The sequence below is a fragment of the Lithobates pipiens genome, unplaced genomic scaffold, assembly GCF_037356315.1.
Source record: "Lithobates pipiens isolate NorthernLeopardFrog02 unplaced genomic scaffold, aLitPip1_a1.2 Scaffold_8, whole genome shotgun sequence".
Classification (NCBI taxonomy): Eukaryota; Metazoa; Chordata; class Amphibia; order Anura; family Ranidae; genus Lithobates; species Lithobates pipiens.
In genome coordinates, this window is record NW_027507903.1 from 542,180,320 (window position 1) to 542,196,194 (window position 15,875).

At 43.4% G+C, this 15,875-nt stretch overlaps 1 protein-coding gene across 5 annotated transcripts in view; it reads right to left on the reverse strand.

Moving 5' to 3' along the window:
• Positions 1 to 15,875, reverse strand: part of LOC143960809 (zinc metalloproteinase-disintegrin-like VAP1) — a 295,153-nt gene that overhangs the window by 184,699 nt on the left and 94,579 nt on the right. For 3 of the 5 annotated variants that reach the window (XM_077469728.1, XM_077469726.1, XM_077469727.1), the window contains exons 21-22: positions 14,557 to 14,694; positions 12,867 to 12,929 (exon numbers count right to left, since the gene is read on the reverse strand). In XM_077469728.1, the coding sequence (XP_077325854.1) occupies positions 12,867 to 12,929; positions 14,557 to 14,694 (201 nt within the window). The remainder of the gene's footprint in view (positions 1 to 12,866; positions 12,930 to 14,556; positions 14,695 to 15,875) is intronic. The other 2 variants (XM_077469729.1, XM_077469730.1) reach the window with 1 other exon arrangement.

Sequence of the window (15,875 nt, forward strand, 5' to 3'; positions counted from 1 at the left end):
TTTCCTCTCTCTGATCACAACCTTATCCATTTCACACTCTCCTTGTCTCCTACAGCCTATACTGCCAACCCACAAACCACTACCCGCAGAAACCTTCACAACCTCAACCCTTTCCTTCTTCACTCTGCTACTGATAGTCTTTATAACAAAATCGCACCCCTGTACTGCCCAGACCTAATTACTTCCATCTACAACACCACGTTGTCATCCTCCCTAGACATACTTGCTCCTCTTTCTACACGCAGAACCAGACCCCATCTGCCACAACCCTGGCAACCAGTGGCGTAACTAGAACCTTCAGGGCCCCGATACAAGAAACCATGAAGGCCCCCCGTTTTACTTACCTGAGCCCTGGAACTTTACTAGGTGGAGATGCGCTCTTCCTTTGCCCGGGGTTCTCGGCTACTGATTGGATAGATTGATAGCAGCTCAGCCATTGGCTCCCACTGGAGAGCGCTTCTAGGGGGTTGTCTGATAAGAGGAGGAGCCACGAGAGCCACCGTGGGACCACAGAATACAAGGTTCGGGGCCACTCCGTGCAAAACTAACTGCACAGTGAAGGTAAGTATAACATGTTTGTTATTAAAAAAAAAAAAGCAAATCTTTACAATCACATTTAGGGTCGGTTCACACAGGGGCGACCCGTCAGGCGACTTAGCCGCCTGACAAGTCGCGTCCCACTCTATGCAGTGGAACCGTTCTAATCGGAGCGACTCAAGTCGCTCCGACTTAGAAAAAGGTTCCTGTACGACTTTTGGGGCGACTTGCATTGACTTCTATACAGAAGTCATTTCACAAGTCGCCGCTGAAGTCGGATCCCGGTCGCCTGAGGCAGTCGCGCTGCAAGTCGTGCTACCTCAGTGTGAACGGGCTCTAAGGGATTAAAACAGGTGGTCAGGAGGCAACATATTGCCCCTTTACCAGCTGTCAAATGTCTGTGCTCAGATCGCTTTTCAGAGGAATAGCATTTTTTTGCTGCTACTTTGAACAAGCAAGTAAAAAAAAAAACAGTTCTGATTGTACACATATGGGGTAGGGCTGGGGAAAAAAATCGATTTGAATCTTGAATTGAGTTGAGAGGTCAAATCGATTTTCAGCAAATAGTTTTTTTTAGATATTTATTTTTTCACCAGGATCAGTGCTGACACCACACCGGTCCTGAGGAGCTGCGTGTAGGAGTTTTTAGGTGAGGCCGTGGCTTCGGCCTAGTCTGCGAGGCAGGACCTGCGGACTAGGACGAAGCCACGGTACCCTCAAATGCAGCCACTGTGCAATCAATTGCAGCCACTGTACCCAAACGCTGCTACTGTGCCCAACAAACGCTGCCACTGTGCCATCAAACGCTGTCATTGTGCCATCAATTGCAGCCACTGTGCCATCAAACGCTGCCACCGTGCCATCAAACACTGCCACGTGCCAATTTAACACTGCCACTGTGGTCATTTAACGCTGCCACTGTGCCCATTTAATGCTGCCATTGTGCCCTCAAATGCTGCCACTGTGCCATCAAACACTGCCACTGTGCCATCAATTGCAGCCACTGTGCCCATTTAACGCTGCCACTGTGCCCTCAAATGCTACAACTGTGCCATCAATTGCAGCCACTGTGCCATCAAAAGCTGTCACTGTGCCATCAAACACTGCCACTGTGCCATCAACTGCAGCCACTGTGCCCATTTAACGCTGCCACTGTGCCCTCAAATACTGCCACTGTGCCATCAAACGCTGCCACTGTGCCATCATTTGCAGCCACTGTGCCCATTTAACGCTGCCACTGTGCCCATTTAACGCTGCCACTGTGCCCATTTAACGCTGCCACTGTGCCCTCAAATACTGCCACTGTGCCATCAAACGCTGCCACTGTGCCATCATTTGCAGCCACTGTGCCATCATTTGCAGCCACTGTGCCAAACGCTGCCACTGTGTCCATTTAACGCTGCCACTGTGCCCTCAAATGCTACAACTGTGCCATCAATTGCAGCCACTGTGCCATTAAACGCTGCCAGTGTGCCATCAAATGCTGCTAGTGTGCCCTTGAATGCCCCCAGTGTGCCCCCCCGCCTGCTCGCCATCTACACACATGCACACACATACACACACACACACACACACACATACACATACACACACAAATCCACACACACATAAAGTCTTTTCAAAAACGGCAGTGCTTTATCTTACCTCTTCCTGCCGGGTACTGCACTGTAGGGGGAGACAAAGAGCACACACTGCTTTCACTTTAGTTATAAGCAGTGTGATGACGCCGAGCTCCCCGCACAGTGCCGATTACACTTCGGCTGAAGATCGAGGAGCTCGGTCTCAGCCGCCCGCTCCTTCAGATATACAGGGGGGCCCTCAAGGCCCCCTGCAGCATGGGGCCCAGCCGCCTTGGCGATCTCAGCGGCCCCTATAATTCCACCACTGCTGGCAAACAGACACCAGAAGTCTCAAGAGACGAAGCTGTGCTTTTGAGCGAGCATGGCGTAAATCTAAATCCCTGCAAGACTTTACCCTCTACAAATCTGCCCTTCTCAAATGCAACTCCTGCCTCCACACTGCTAAAAAAAAAACTATTAAAACACTCTCATCAAAGCCCTCTCATCCAAAACTCCTCAACTGTTTTCTACCCTTAATTCTTTACTTCACCCCCACTGCCCCACACAATTCACAAGGAGATATACAACATTCAAATTCCTCCCCTATGAAACACATCGGGTCCAACACCACACTCAATACTCTCCTCCTTTTGCCCAGTTACCACAGATGAAGTTGATAAGCTCCTCTCCATGGCCCACCTCACTACCTGTCCCCTGAACCCTATCCCCTCTCAATTACTGCGATCACCTTCCCACTATAATTTTAAACTCCCTAACCAGCATCTTCAACCCCTCCCTCTCCTCTGGCACCTTTCCTTCCCTGCTCAAACATGCACTGGTTATCCCCATACTCCAAAAACCCTCACTAGATCCCACCTGTTTGAATAACTTAAGACCCATTTCCCTGCTCTGTTTGCCTCCAAGCTTATCGAACACCTTCTCCATGACCGAATGAGTCGCTACCTCGCGGAAAACAACCTTCTCGACCACCTACAGCCTGGCTTCCACCCACAACATTCTACTGAAACTACCAGTGTTGGTCATCTTACTTTAAAAAAGTAATTAGTTAAGTTACAAATTACTTCTCCCAAAAAGTAATTACATTAGTAACTCAGCTACTACATTGGAAAAGTAATTAGTTACTCAGCAAATTAACTGTGACAGGGGTGGCAGCAGTGGTACTTGAGGGGGTGGCAGCGGTGGTAATTGAGGGGTGGCAGTGGTGGTACTTGAGGGGTGGCAGCGGTGGTACTTGAGGGGTGGCAGTGGTGGTACTTGAGGGGGTGGCAGTGGTGGTGGTGTACTTGGGGGGGTGGCAGTGGTGGTGGTGTACTTTGGGGGGGTGGCAGTGGTGGTGGTGTACAGTACTTGGAGGGGTGGCAGCGGTGGTACTTGGGGGGGTGGCAGCAGTGGTTTTCCTTAGGGGGGGGTGGCAGCGGTGGTGTTGCCATCCTCTCCCACCACCACCTCTGCCTCTTACTGATCCCATCCCCCACCACCGCTGATCACATCCCTACCGTATCTCCCCCATCACCTCTGTTGTAGAAGTGATGGTGGGTGGGTAGGGATGGGATCAATAAGAAGTAGAGGTGGTGGGAGGACTTGGGATGGATCGATTGCACTGCAATTCGAATCGTTAGACAGTCACTTACTTGAATGCCTCCAGGGATGCCTTTCCTCATGGGGAGAGAGAGAGACACTCCCCTTCACTCGATGTGTCAGCTGGTCAGCTGACTTCATTTTTCAGTGTCCAGACAGTCTCTCTGAGTCTCAGCCTGTTCTTAGCTCAGCGGGCGAAAGCCCCCCTCCCCGTGGCAGAACGAATGGCCAGGCAGCGTGGCCACGGCGGGCCTCCCGTGCAGTAGATGTAATTGCGGTAACACAGCCCAAGTAGTGGGAACTGAGTTACCATGAGGGGAAGAGTAATCAGTTAGATTACTTGTTACCCTCTAAAGTAACTGCGTTAAGTAACTCCGTACATTTTAACTGATTTACTTACATCACTGGAAACTACTACTACTACTCCATACTCATACTTTTAGACCTCTCTGCTGCCTTTGACACAGTTGACCACCTGCTCCTCCTATGCAAATTACACTCCCTTGGCCTCCGTGATTCTGCTTTATCCTGGTTCTCCTCCTACCTATCTCAGCACACTTTCAGTGTCACTTACAACTCCATCTCCTCCACTCCTCTTCCTCTTTCTGTTGGGGTACCCCAAGGCTCCATCCTTGGGCCTCTCCTATTCTCACTCTATACCACTTCCCTGGGCCAGTTGATAACCTCCCATGGCTTCCAATACCACCTCTATGCCGACGATACCCAGATCTATCTCTCCACTCCTCAACTCACCCCCTCGATCTCCTCACGAATCTCAAACTTACTGAATGACATATCGATATGGATGTCACACCACTTCCTCAAACTCAATCTTTCTAAAACTGAGCTTGTTATATTTTCTCCTTCACGGTCCCCCCCGTGACTTCCCCATTAATATCAACACCACAACCATTGGTCCCTCCACACCTGCCAGGGTTCTGGGTGTAATGTTTGACTCTAACCTCTCCTTTAGCCCCCATATCCAATCACTGGCTAAATCCTGCCGCCTTAACCTCCGCAACATCTCCAGAATTCGACCCTTCCTGACTAATGACACCACAAAGCAACTTGTTTACTCCTTGATTGTTTCCCGCCTTGACTACTTCAACTTTCTCCTTAATGGCCTACCCTTAAGCAGGCTATACCCCCTTCAGTCTATTATGACTTCTGCTGCTAGACTAATACTGATCTGTGACTGCTGCTCCTCTCTGCCAATCCCTTCACTGGCTTCCCCTACCCCACCGTGTAAAATTCAAAATGCTAACCATAACATAAAAGGCCATTCACAACATCGCCCCCATCTACATCACCAACCTCATCTGCAGATATCGCCCAAATCGTCCCCTCCGCTCCTCCCAGGACCTCCTGCTCTTCAGGACTTCTCCAGAGCCTCTCCCATCCTCTGGAACTCCCTGCCCCAGTATATCCGATCAGCCCCTACCCTGTCTACTTTTAGGAGATCCCTGAAAACTCATTTATTCAGAGAAGCCTATCCCACAACCACCTAACAACTGTCCCCGAGCCACCCCCATCAAATCATTCTCAGCAGCTCTTACCTTTTGTACCACCACCCCCTCCCTTTAGAATGTAAGCTCTACGAGCAGGACCCTCCTGTACCTTTTGTATTGAACTGTACTGTAATTGTATTGTCTCCCCTATACATTGTAAAGCACTGCATAAACTGTTGGCACTATATAAATTGTGTATAATAATGATAATATTAATAAGATTTCTGATGGATGGCGCTGTATAAATTGTGTATAATAATAATAATATTAATAAGATATCTGATGGATGGATGATGTTTTGCAAGCATTAACACATTCTTCTGTGTATCCCTTTAAACCTTGATTTATTTTAATACTTAGAGCAGCCTTTCTCAATTTTTTTTATCTCACTTGAAGGAGCCCTTGAATAAGTGATATAATTCTCAGGTTTTGGGGAACCTCTGCTAAAACGAATTCAAAAGGAGTCACTGGGAAAAATGCCCCTTACATTGGTGGCCAGTGGAAAGAATACCCCCCTTGAGCTGGCCATCCACTAGTGGTTTTTCAAATGAACATTTGCACAAAAATGTGTACTAACATTCTTACAAAAATTCTCAGTTCTCATTTAACCTCCTCAGCGGTAATCCCGAGTCTGGCTCGGGTTGGGAATTTCATTACAATAGCGGTAACCCCGAGCCAGACTCGGGCTTGCACCGCTCGATGCAGGGGATGACACAGGTAACGTTACTTACCTTGTCCCCTGGATCCAGCGATGTCCGCCGCGCTGTGTGATCGAGCCGTCCTGCGCTCGATTCACAGTGCCGAATGCCGCCGAGCTCCGTTCCCTGCGACGTTACGGCGCACGGGAGCGGAGAACGGCGGCAAATTCAAAAATGTAAAAAGACACAAAACACACACAGCACTGTAATCTTACAGATTACAGTGCTGTAGTAAAAAATACACACCCCCTTTGTCCCTAGTGGTTTGTGCAATGCCCTGCATGCACTTTTATATTATAAATACTGTTTTTTACTGCTTGTAATTGGGAGATTGTCCATAGCAACCAAAACATGTCCCTTTTTCATTTTTTTTTGGATTTGATTACATTATTGAATAATTTTTATTATTCTTTATTATATTATAAACTTTATCATACCCGGGATGTCCGCTAGACTCTGGTTTGAAGAGATTTCAGAGCGTTATTCCTAAGAATTACAGGACTACAAAATAAAAGCCAGATTTCCATGCAAAATAATTGTACCGCTTTCAGCACCTTATTCCAGACTGAATCATACCGCCAGGGAGGTTAATGACTTGACAATATGTCATTCAAATGTACCTTATTTACAAAATATAGTTTGCTTTTAGCGTTTGATTTTTGAATGATCCTTCCCAAAGAAAACAATATATACTGTTAGAAATTCTTAGAAATGTTTCCATCCTATTCCTTCTAATTTTGTTATGAACGAAAAAAATAAAATAAAAAATAAAATAAAACGAATGCTGATTGGACCCCGCAAAAGATTAGGAAATCCAACAAAAGCTCTTAAATGCAAAATTCGAAACTACATTCTACAAGCATATGGCTAGATTTACAGTGGTGGTTGAGATGCCACCCTTACAAATAGCTAAAAAAGATTATGCCACTGATGTTGCCAAGTGGCGTCAGACCCTTAACTAAGCAGGCATGATCAAATGGGAAGTCAACCAGCAAAAGCTCATGGAACCCTTAGCAACCACTTGAGGAACCCTATGGTTTGATGGAACCCTGGTTGAAAAGGTCTAACTTACAAAATATAAATAGTTGTCTGACATTATCTGACTTTATAATAATCACATGGAAAAAATTCCATGCAAACAGTCAAGCAGTATACAATGGTCACATAAAGTTTCCCTTAAGCTCCCACCATTACTGCTGGTTCTGTGGCTGTATAGGTGGGTACATTAATATCAGCATAAATGTCTGCATTATTAAAGGGAGACAATAAACAAGAACAGGAGAAAAAAAACATTAAAGGGGGTGGGGGAAAACAAACCATAAACAAATGGTCAAATGTTTAGTTTATAAGTTTAACATATAATAACATATAACATATGATAACATATAAGTTTAGAGGTATATTATTCAGGTGCGTCCAAAAACTAGTTAGTGTTCTTTTCTAATACGATGGCCTACAGGGATAAATAGGATAGTCGTGCCTCCACAATACCAGAAACTCACAAATCTATTAGGTCACATGAATAACAGATCCACCCTGCCCAGATATCAGTGTGGACCCATCTTTCAGCTTCCATAATTTGGTCCACCGCCAAATTCAGTCGGTAGGAGTAGGGCAGAGTGGCCATTTCCAAGTTTGTGGAATCAGACTCTTAGCCGTAGTAAAAAGATGTAGGGTAATTTTGTACTTGTATATCCTGAAAGAGAAAGGCGCAGCATGGAAAAGGGAAAAGGTAGTAATAGACTCCCAGAAGCCTTTAATCTTGGGGCCACTATATATATATATATATATATATATATATATATATATATATATATATATGGAAAAGTACCCTTTTGGCCACATCCCATTCAACACCCCATAGTCCATAGCAGGGAATATTTGCGCTAGGCAAAAAGGGGTTTTATACCACCTGGATAAAAATTGGTAGCATGACTCCTGCACTTTACAGCTTCTAGAAGAGGCATGTATAAGCCTTATGATATTTTGTAGTTGGATTGGAGAGAGTACTACACCAAGTAGCTTGACTTCTCTTACTTACATCTATCTTCTATTACAATAAAAGTGCCATAGGTTCAATTTAGCAAAGGGAAGATCAATATGTTGTGTATATCTCTAGAGGATGGGCATTAGCCTCAAACTTACACCTTTAGTAAAAAGTAACACTATGGGGGTTATTTATGAAAGGCAACTCCACTTTGCACTGCAAGTGCACTTGAAAGTGCACTGAAAGTGCACTTGGAAGTGCAGTCACTTTAAATCTAAGGGGTAGATCTGAAATGAGGGGAAGCTCTACTGATTTTATTATCCAATCATGCGCAAGCTAAAATGCTGTTTTTTATTTTCCTTGCATGTCCCCCTCAGATCTACAGTGACTTTACTTCCTAGTGCACTTTCAAGTGCACTTGCAGTGCAAAGTGGATGTTCCTTTCGTAAATAGCCCCCTATGATTCTTATACACCATGGATAATGTTTTAGTGTAGTTTTGTATAATTTAATGTTATAAAATCATTCATCCCCTGACATGTGTGTGAATAAGAAGAGCAGCAGAGTGATTTCAGGTAATGTTTCCTTGGATGAAAATGGAAACCAGTCAATGGAAGTCCCCTGTTGTACCCCTATCCTTCATCCAAGACAGAATTGATATGGTGATGATTATGGAAAGGATTTTGTATACTCTACAAGATAGGATGCACCTGTTCGATCGTAGGTGGGAATCTTGGAAAACCCATAGGCACATTCTGCTGGCACAAAACTAAAGACTATGTAAAGTCGTTATGCTATAGGAGAATACCTGTGTGTATGCCTTTTTCATGTCTTTTTCTGTATGCTTCGAAATTGTTCCTGGTTTTAATTATTTTTTTGTCTTATGCTCTGAATGTCAACTTTATGATGTACAATTTTACATGATTGTATTGTATTATTTGTACTTTATTCTTTTTTTATTTCCCTTTAAAAACAATAAAAATGTTTGTAAAAAAAAAAAAAAAAAGGAGATGAAAACCAGAAGTTTTTTTTTTTAACCACTTGCCGACCGCCGCACGCCGATGTACGTCGGCAGAATGGCACGGGCAGGCATAAGCACGTACATGTACGTGATTTGCCTCCCGCGGGTCGGGGGCCCGATCGGGCCCCCGCCCGGTGCCTGCGGCGGTCGGTTTTCGTTCGGGAGCGATCCCGGACGAGGGGACGGCCATTCATTCATGGCCACCCCCTCGCGATCGCTCCCGACGAATGAAAATCCCCCGTGACATCACTTCCTCTCCTGTAATGTAAACACAGGAGAGGAAGTGATGTATTCTCTCCTCCGTGTCGGTATTTTTCGTTCCGACACGGAGGAGAGCGGATCAGTGAGTTGCACCAACACATCCCACACACAGTAGAACATGCCAGGCACACTCACACCCCCCCTTTACCCCCCGATCACCCCCCCAATTACCCCTGCCCCCCAGTCACAGTGACACCAATGTCATTTTTTTTTTTTTTTTTTTTTTTTTGCATTGGTGTCATTTGTGACTGTAATAACTGTTAGGGCAGTTAGGGTTAGCCCCCTTTAGTTCTAATGTACCCCCCTAACCCCCCCAATAAAGGTTTAACCCCGTGATCACCCCCCGTCGCCAGTGTCACTAAGGCTGGGTTCACATTGCAGCGGTTTATGAGAACGAATGTGATTCGCACCGCACTGCAGTGCAAATCACATCCGATCTCTGTGCGATTCGAGTTCAGCCATTCGCCGCACCCGCCGCACCCGCCACACCCGCCGCACCCGCCGCAAATTCGCACGGGACCCTTTTTTTGGCCCGCAGCAGAATCGGATCGCATGGGTGTTCACACCATGCGATCCGAGTTTGCAGATCGCACTGCGATATGCGAACTGATCTGGGGGTGTCAGTAACATTTCACTGACACTCCCAGCAGTTCGCATAGGGCAGTGTGAACTGCCGCCGGGAGGCATGCGATGCGGGAACCCGCCGCGGATTCGCGGCGTTTCCGCATCGCTCCAGTGTGAACCCAGCCTAATAAGCGATCATTTTTCTGATCGCCGTATTAGTGTCACAGGTGACGCTAGTTAGGCAGGTAGGTATTTAGGTTCGCCGCAGCTTTTTATAGCGCTAGGGACCCCCATATACTACCGCATAAAGCCCCCTGATTGCCCCCTAGTTAACCCTTTCACCAGTGATCACCATATAACTGTTACAGGTGACGCTGGTTGGTTAGTTATTTTTTTATAGTTTCAGGGCACCCGCCATTTATTACCTAATAAAGGTTTAACCCCCTGATCACCCGGCAGGTGTCATTTGTGACTAATAACTGTTAGGGCAGTTAGGGTTAGCCCCCTTTAGTTCTAAGGTACCCCCCTAACCCCCCCAATAAAGGTTTAACCCCGTGATCACCCCCCGTCGCCAGTGTCACTAAGGCTGGGTTCACATTGCAGCGGTTTATGAGAACGGATGTGATTCGCACCGCACTGCAGTGCAAATCACATCCGATCTCTGTGCGATTCGAGTTCAGCTATACAGATAGTATGGCTGAATTCGTATCGCACCCGCCGCACCCGCCGCAAACTCGCACGGGACCCTTTTTTTGGTCCGCAGCAGAATCGGATCGCATGGGTGTTCACACCATGCGATCCAAGTTTGCAGATCGCACTGCGATATGCGAACTGATCTGGGGGTGTCATTAACATTTCACTGACACTCCCAGCAGTTCGCATAGGGCAGTGTGAACTGCCGCCGGGAGGCATGCGATGCGGGAACCCGCCGCGCATTTGTGGCGTTCCCGCATCGCTCCAGTGTGAACCCAGCCTAATAAGCGATCGTTTTTCTGATCGCTGTATTAGTGTCACAGGTGACGCTAGTTAGGCAGGTAGGTATTTAGGTTCGCCGCAGCTTTTTATAGCGCCAGGGACCCCCATATACTACCGCATAAAGCCCCCTGATTGCCCCCTAGTTAACCCTTTCACCAGTGATCACCATATAACTGTTACAGGTGACGCTGGTTGGTTAGTTATTTTTTTATAGTTTCAGGGCACCCGCCATTTATTACCTAGTCTCACTAGTGTACCCCTAAATTTAGGGGTGTCTACTTTCTAAAATGGGGTCATTTGGGGGGGGGGGGTTTGTGCCATCTTGGCATTTTATGGCCTTCAAAACTGTAACGCCCTTAGAAAGCCTGAAGGCGGTGCTTGGTTTTTGGGGCCCCGTACGCGGCTAGGCTCCCAAAAAGTCCCACATATGTGGTATCCCCGTACTCAGGAGAAGCAGCAGAATTTATTTTGGGGTGTCATTTCACATATGCCCATGGCATGCGTGAGCAATATATCATTTAGTGACAACTTTGTGAAAAAAAAAAAAAGTTTGTAATTTTCCCGCAACTTGTGGCAAAATATAAAATATTCCATGGACTCAACATGCCTCTCAGCAAATAGCTTGGGGTGTCTACTTTCTAAAATGGGGTCATTTGTGGGGGTTTTGTGCCATCTTGGCATTTTATGGCCTTCAAAACTGTAATAGGTAGTGAGAAGTGAACTCAAAAAATTACGCCCTTAGAAAGCCTGAAGGCGGTGCTTGGTTTTCGGGGCCCCGTACGCGGCTAGGCTCCCAAAAAGTCCCACATATGTGGTATCCCCGTACTCAGGAGAAGCAGCAGAATTTATTTTGGGGTGTCATTTCACATATGCCCATGGCATGCATGAGCAATATATCATTTAGTGACAACTTTGTGAAAAAAAAAAAAAAAAAAAAAAAGTTTGTAATTTTCCCGCAACTTGTGGCAAAATATAAAATATTCCATGGACTCAACATGCCTCTCAGCAAATAGCTTGGGGTGTCTACTTTCTAAAATGGGGTCATTTGTGGGGGTTTTGTGCCATCTTGGCATTTTATGGCCTTCAAAACTGTAATAGGTAGTGAGGCGTGAAATCAAAAATTTACGCCCTTAGAAAGCCTGAAGGCGGTGCTTGGTTTTCGGGGCCCTGTACGCGGCTAGGCTCCCAAAAAGTCCCACATATGTGGTATCCCCGTACTCAGGAGAAGCAGCAGAATTTATTTTGGGGTGTCATTTCACATACGCCCATAGCATGTGTGAGCAATATATCATTTAGTGACAACTTTGTGTAAAAAAAAAAAAAAAATTTTTTTTTTGTCATTATTCAATCGCTTGAGGCAAAAAAATAAAATATTCAATGGGCTCAACATGCCTCTTATCAATTTCCTTAGGGGGTCTACTTTCCAAAATGGGGTCATTTGGGGGGGTTTTGTACTGCCCTGTCATTTTAGCACCTCAAGAAATGAGATAGGCAGTCGTAAACTAAAAGCTGCGTAAATTCCAGAAAACGTACCTTAGTTTGTAGATGTGACAACTTTTGCGCAAACCAATAAATATACAATTATTGACTTTTTTTTTACCAAAGACATGTGGCTGAATACATTTTGGCCTAAATGTATGACTAAAATTGAGTTTATTGGATTTTTCTAATAACAAAAAGTAGAAAATATCATTTTTTTTCAAAATTTGCGGTCTTTTTACGTTTATATCGCAAAAAATAAAAATCGCAGAGGCAATCAAATACCATCAAAAGAAAGCTCTATTTGTGGGAAGAAAAGGACGCAAATTTTGTTTGGGTACAACATTGCATGACCGCGCAATTACCAGTTAAAGCAGCGCAGTGCCAAATTGTAAAAAGACCTCTGGTCATTTACCAGCAAAATGGTCCGGTCTGAAAGTGGTTAAAATACTAGGTAGGTATTTTGCTGTAAAGTTATGCTTGTGTGCATTGGCAGCACTGCTTATTTCACTGCATATTCTGCATCACTGGATAGGCAGTCCCATGCAACAACCAATCATGGGAACAGCTGAATTGTGCTATGGAAATCCCAACTGAAAAGTTGTGATTAAAGCAATCTTTCTGATTTCCATGATAGTACCAGACAAGCCTGGGTTATAGTAATAGAGTAGTAGCATACCTGTGGTGGAACTGATGGGTATGGTGGCCTGGCTGGAACCACATTGGTTGGCTTCTGATATGCCTAAAATTAAATAAAAATAGAACATGTTGTAAATTACATGTAACTTAAATGTATATTTGAAACATTTTTATAGTTATTTTCAAGTGTATGACAAATCTTGGACTCCAATCAACCCCAGTGAAAGAGTCCTTATGGAACACCATTTTTTTTTATGCAGTCATATTTTTGTACATATTCTTAGGTAGTCCATAGATGATGCTTTTTTTTTGTATTGATCCAGCAGGTTGAAGGGAAAAAAAAAATGATTTGATTCCCCTGTTGATGGTGGAATCCCTCCCGCAGAGCTATTACATTCTGACAGAGTTCCCCACTGTCAGAATACAAAGATAATTGTTGCTGGCTATAGCTGGCAGCCCCGATAAAACAAAAACAAAGTTTGAGAGACTGGTTCTACAGAAGTTAAATGAGAGATCAGCTTCTGCACAACTATAAAAAATTAGATAGTGGGCTATGGCGCTAAAACCCAATGTGTGTTTAACCTATAAAGGTCTATTCGTAAAAATATATACAAAATTAATTTATAGGTGTTGCAATACAAAACTATATTTCAGGCAAAGGCAGCTCTAACCCTTGTAAATCTCACGTCCAATAATTCACAGCAGTTTTTGCAACTTTAATTTTATTTTAATTTCCATTTGTCTTAGCCACACACAGAGTGGGAAGTCCATAGCGCGACTTTATTCATTTATTTATTTTTCTGCACAACTAGCCTGCCCTATAGATGGATCAAAATTCGTCTGGTCCCTGCTAAACTGGCCAAATTTTGATACATTCATAACTGGCTTTAGTCAGTGGATTACCCTTCTAAATATTGTTTGGAGAGAAGACAGATCCCAGAACCTTCTAGAGAGCTGGAATGGAATGTATGTGTTTAAATACTGTTTTGGTGTTGTATTAATTTGAATAATTGGTGGTTTTGTTATGATTAAAATTAAATTATTATTATTTTTGCATTTACGTATATGTTCTATGGTGACTTCTTTTGGAGAATCTTGTTTCTCCTAGTTTTTTCTTTAAGCTGGAACCCTGGGTTAGGAAACAAAATGAAAAACCTACATTTTCACAAAATATTATCCTTGCTTTCAAAGTCTTCATGTGTTTTGATAAAGACAGATGGACCTCCAAGTTAAGAAAATAAAAACCTGCAAAAGTGGCCACTATCACTTTACAAGTACTAATCCAGAGCAGCATGTGTTTTGCCATTCTTTGCATCTATAGTGGCTGGAGAAATCTGATAAACATTAGTGAGACTTGTTTTCCAAATAGTTTTTTGTGTTAATGTCTCGTGTATCCAATCAGACTTCATCGACATGTCATTATTCAGTAATATACTGTTTGTGCCTATCTCCTTTTAACTATCTATAGGCACCATTTCCATCTGAAATTTTAATACCAAGGACATGACACTGAAATCTGAGAATCAACTGGTGATTTAAAAGAATACGATAATAATTAAATCATAAATTAAATAGAATTTAAAAAGTACACTTAGTTTAAACTTTAATGCCTAATAGATTAAATTTAACTTGGATCATTTTATAGGTTTCATTGTTGGCAATTGCATCATATTAAAGCTAATTAGGTAAAAATATCATGATAAAGGTAAACAGAGTTTAATTTTACTTACATATGCAATCTGAGGTCTTTGAGAATTTGCTGGTGGTTGTAGAGGGTAGTTGGCAGGAGCCTGAGGCTTTTGAGATGGTGCTGGGGTACGTGGAGGGTACATGGCAGAAGTCTGGGGTTTTTGAGAGCTTGCTGGAGGCTGTGGAGAGTACATGGCATTCCGAGAAGCCACCCAAAGAAGTCAGAAACAACACAGTGTCCAATATATCAAATACATATCAAAGGATCATAGACAATTGCTTTTCTAGACTCAATTTTTTTGGTCACATGCTAAAACTACCTATAGACACTTTGAGGCTAATTTACTAAATGAGCTGAGAATCGTCACTCAATAAATTGTGAGAATATTCAATTATCCAATTATGTCAAAAGCGATTCCTATTAACTTTGATTACCAAATCATGTGCGCATGAAAAAAGTAAAAAGGAATTTGCTTTCCACAATATTGGTTAATTTATGTGAATATACACACAATTTATTCAGTAAAGATTCTCAACTCCATCAGTAAGTTAGTCCATTTCACATCACATCATACACATAGCCACCATCTAAAAGTGCGTGGTGTGTGATCTTTAGTCAGTTAGTACTATGTGTGTAGAGCGCTATACAGTAAATTATGTACCCATGTCAACTGTGTGTAATTAATTTAGAAAAAAAAAACCTCTATACACTGTAAATAATCCCATTCACCACTTCTTTAGGACTACTCCTGAAGAAGTCTAAAATGTGTAGGTCAGAATCAGCGATATTATCAAACTCCCCGCTCACAGAAAGACCAGGAGAGATCGTGATCTAGTGCTGGGATGTGGGATGGAGAGGGGGGGGGGGGTGTTTATCAATAAAGATTGTGAGTGGCTTTTTAAAATTGCTTTTTATTGAATTAAAAAAAGTAAATATATGTAAATATCCCAAGGTGGGAAAAGAGCTTTTTGATGCATGTATGTAAAGATCACTGCTATCTCGTAAATTTGCCCAATTAACAAATAAAGGGATAGCTACGCACATGAATGATAATAAGTTCTGCATTGTGTTAATCTTTATTGGGCACAGGTTGATGTTGGACACTGTTAGGTAATATAGACATTGGATGAAACAGAAGGACTTTTGTACTTATTTTAGTAGTAAGGGAGGCACGTTTCTGCAAATTGCTGCTCTACTTTTTTATTTATTAAACTTTTACATAGGGGGTTTTGCTGACACAAAGATTGCTTAACGTGGTGATTATTATTTTTAACTTTGATAGGATTTTTTTATGTATTTATTTATACATGAAAATTTTTGCAGAATCATTACATACTTGGATTTAGCTATATATTTAGA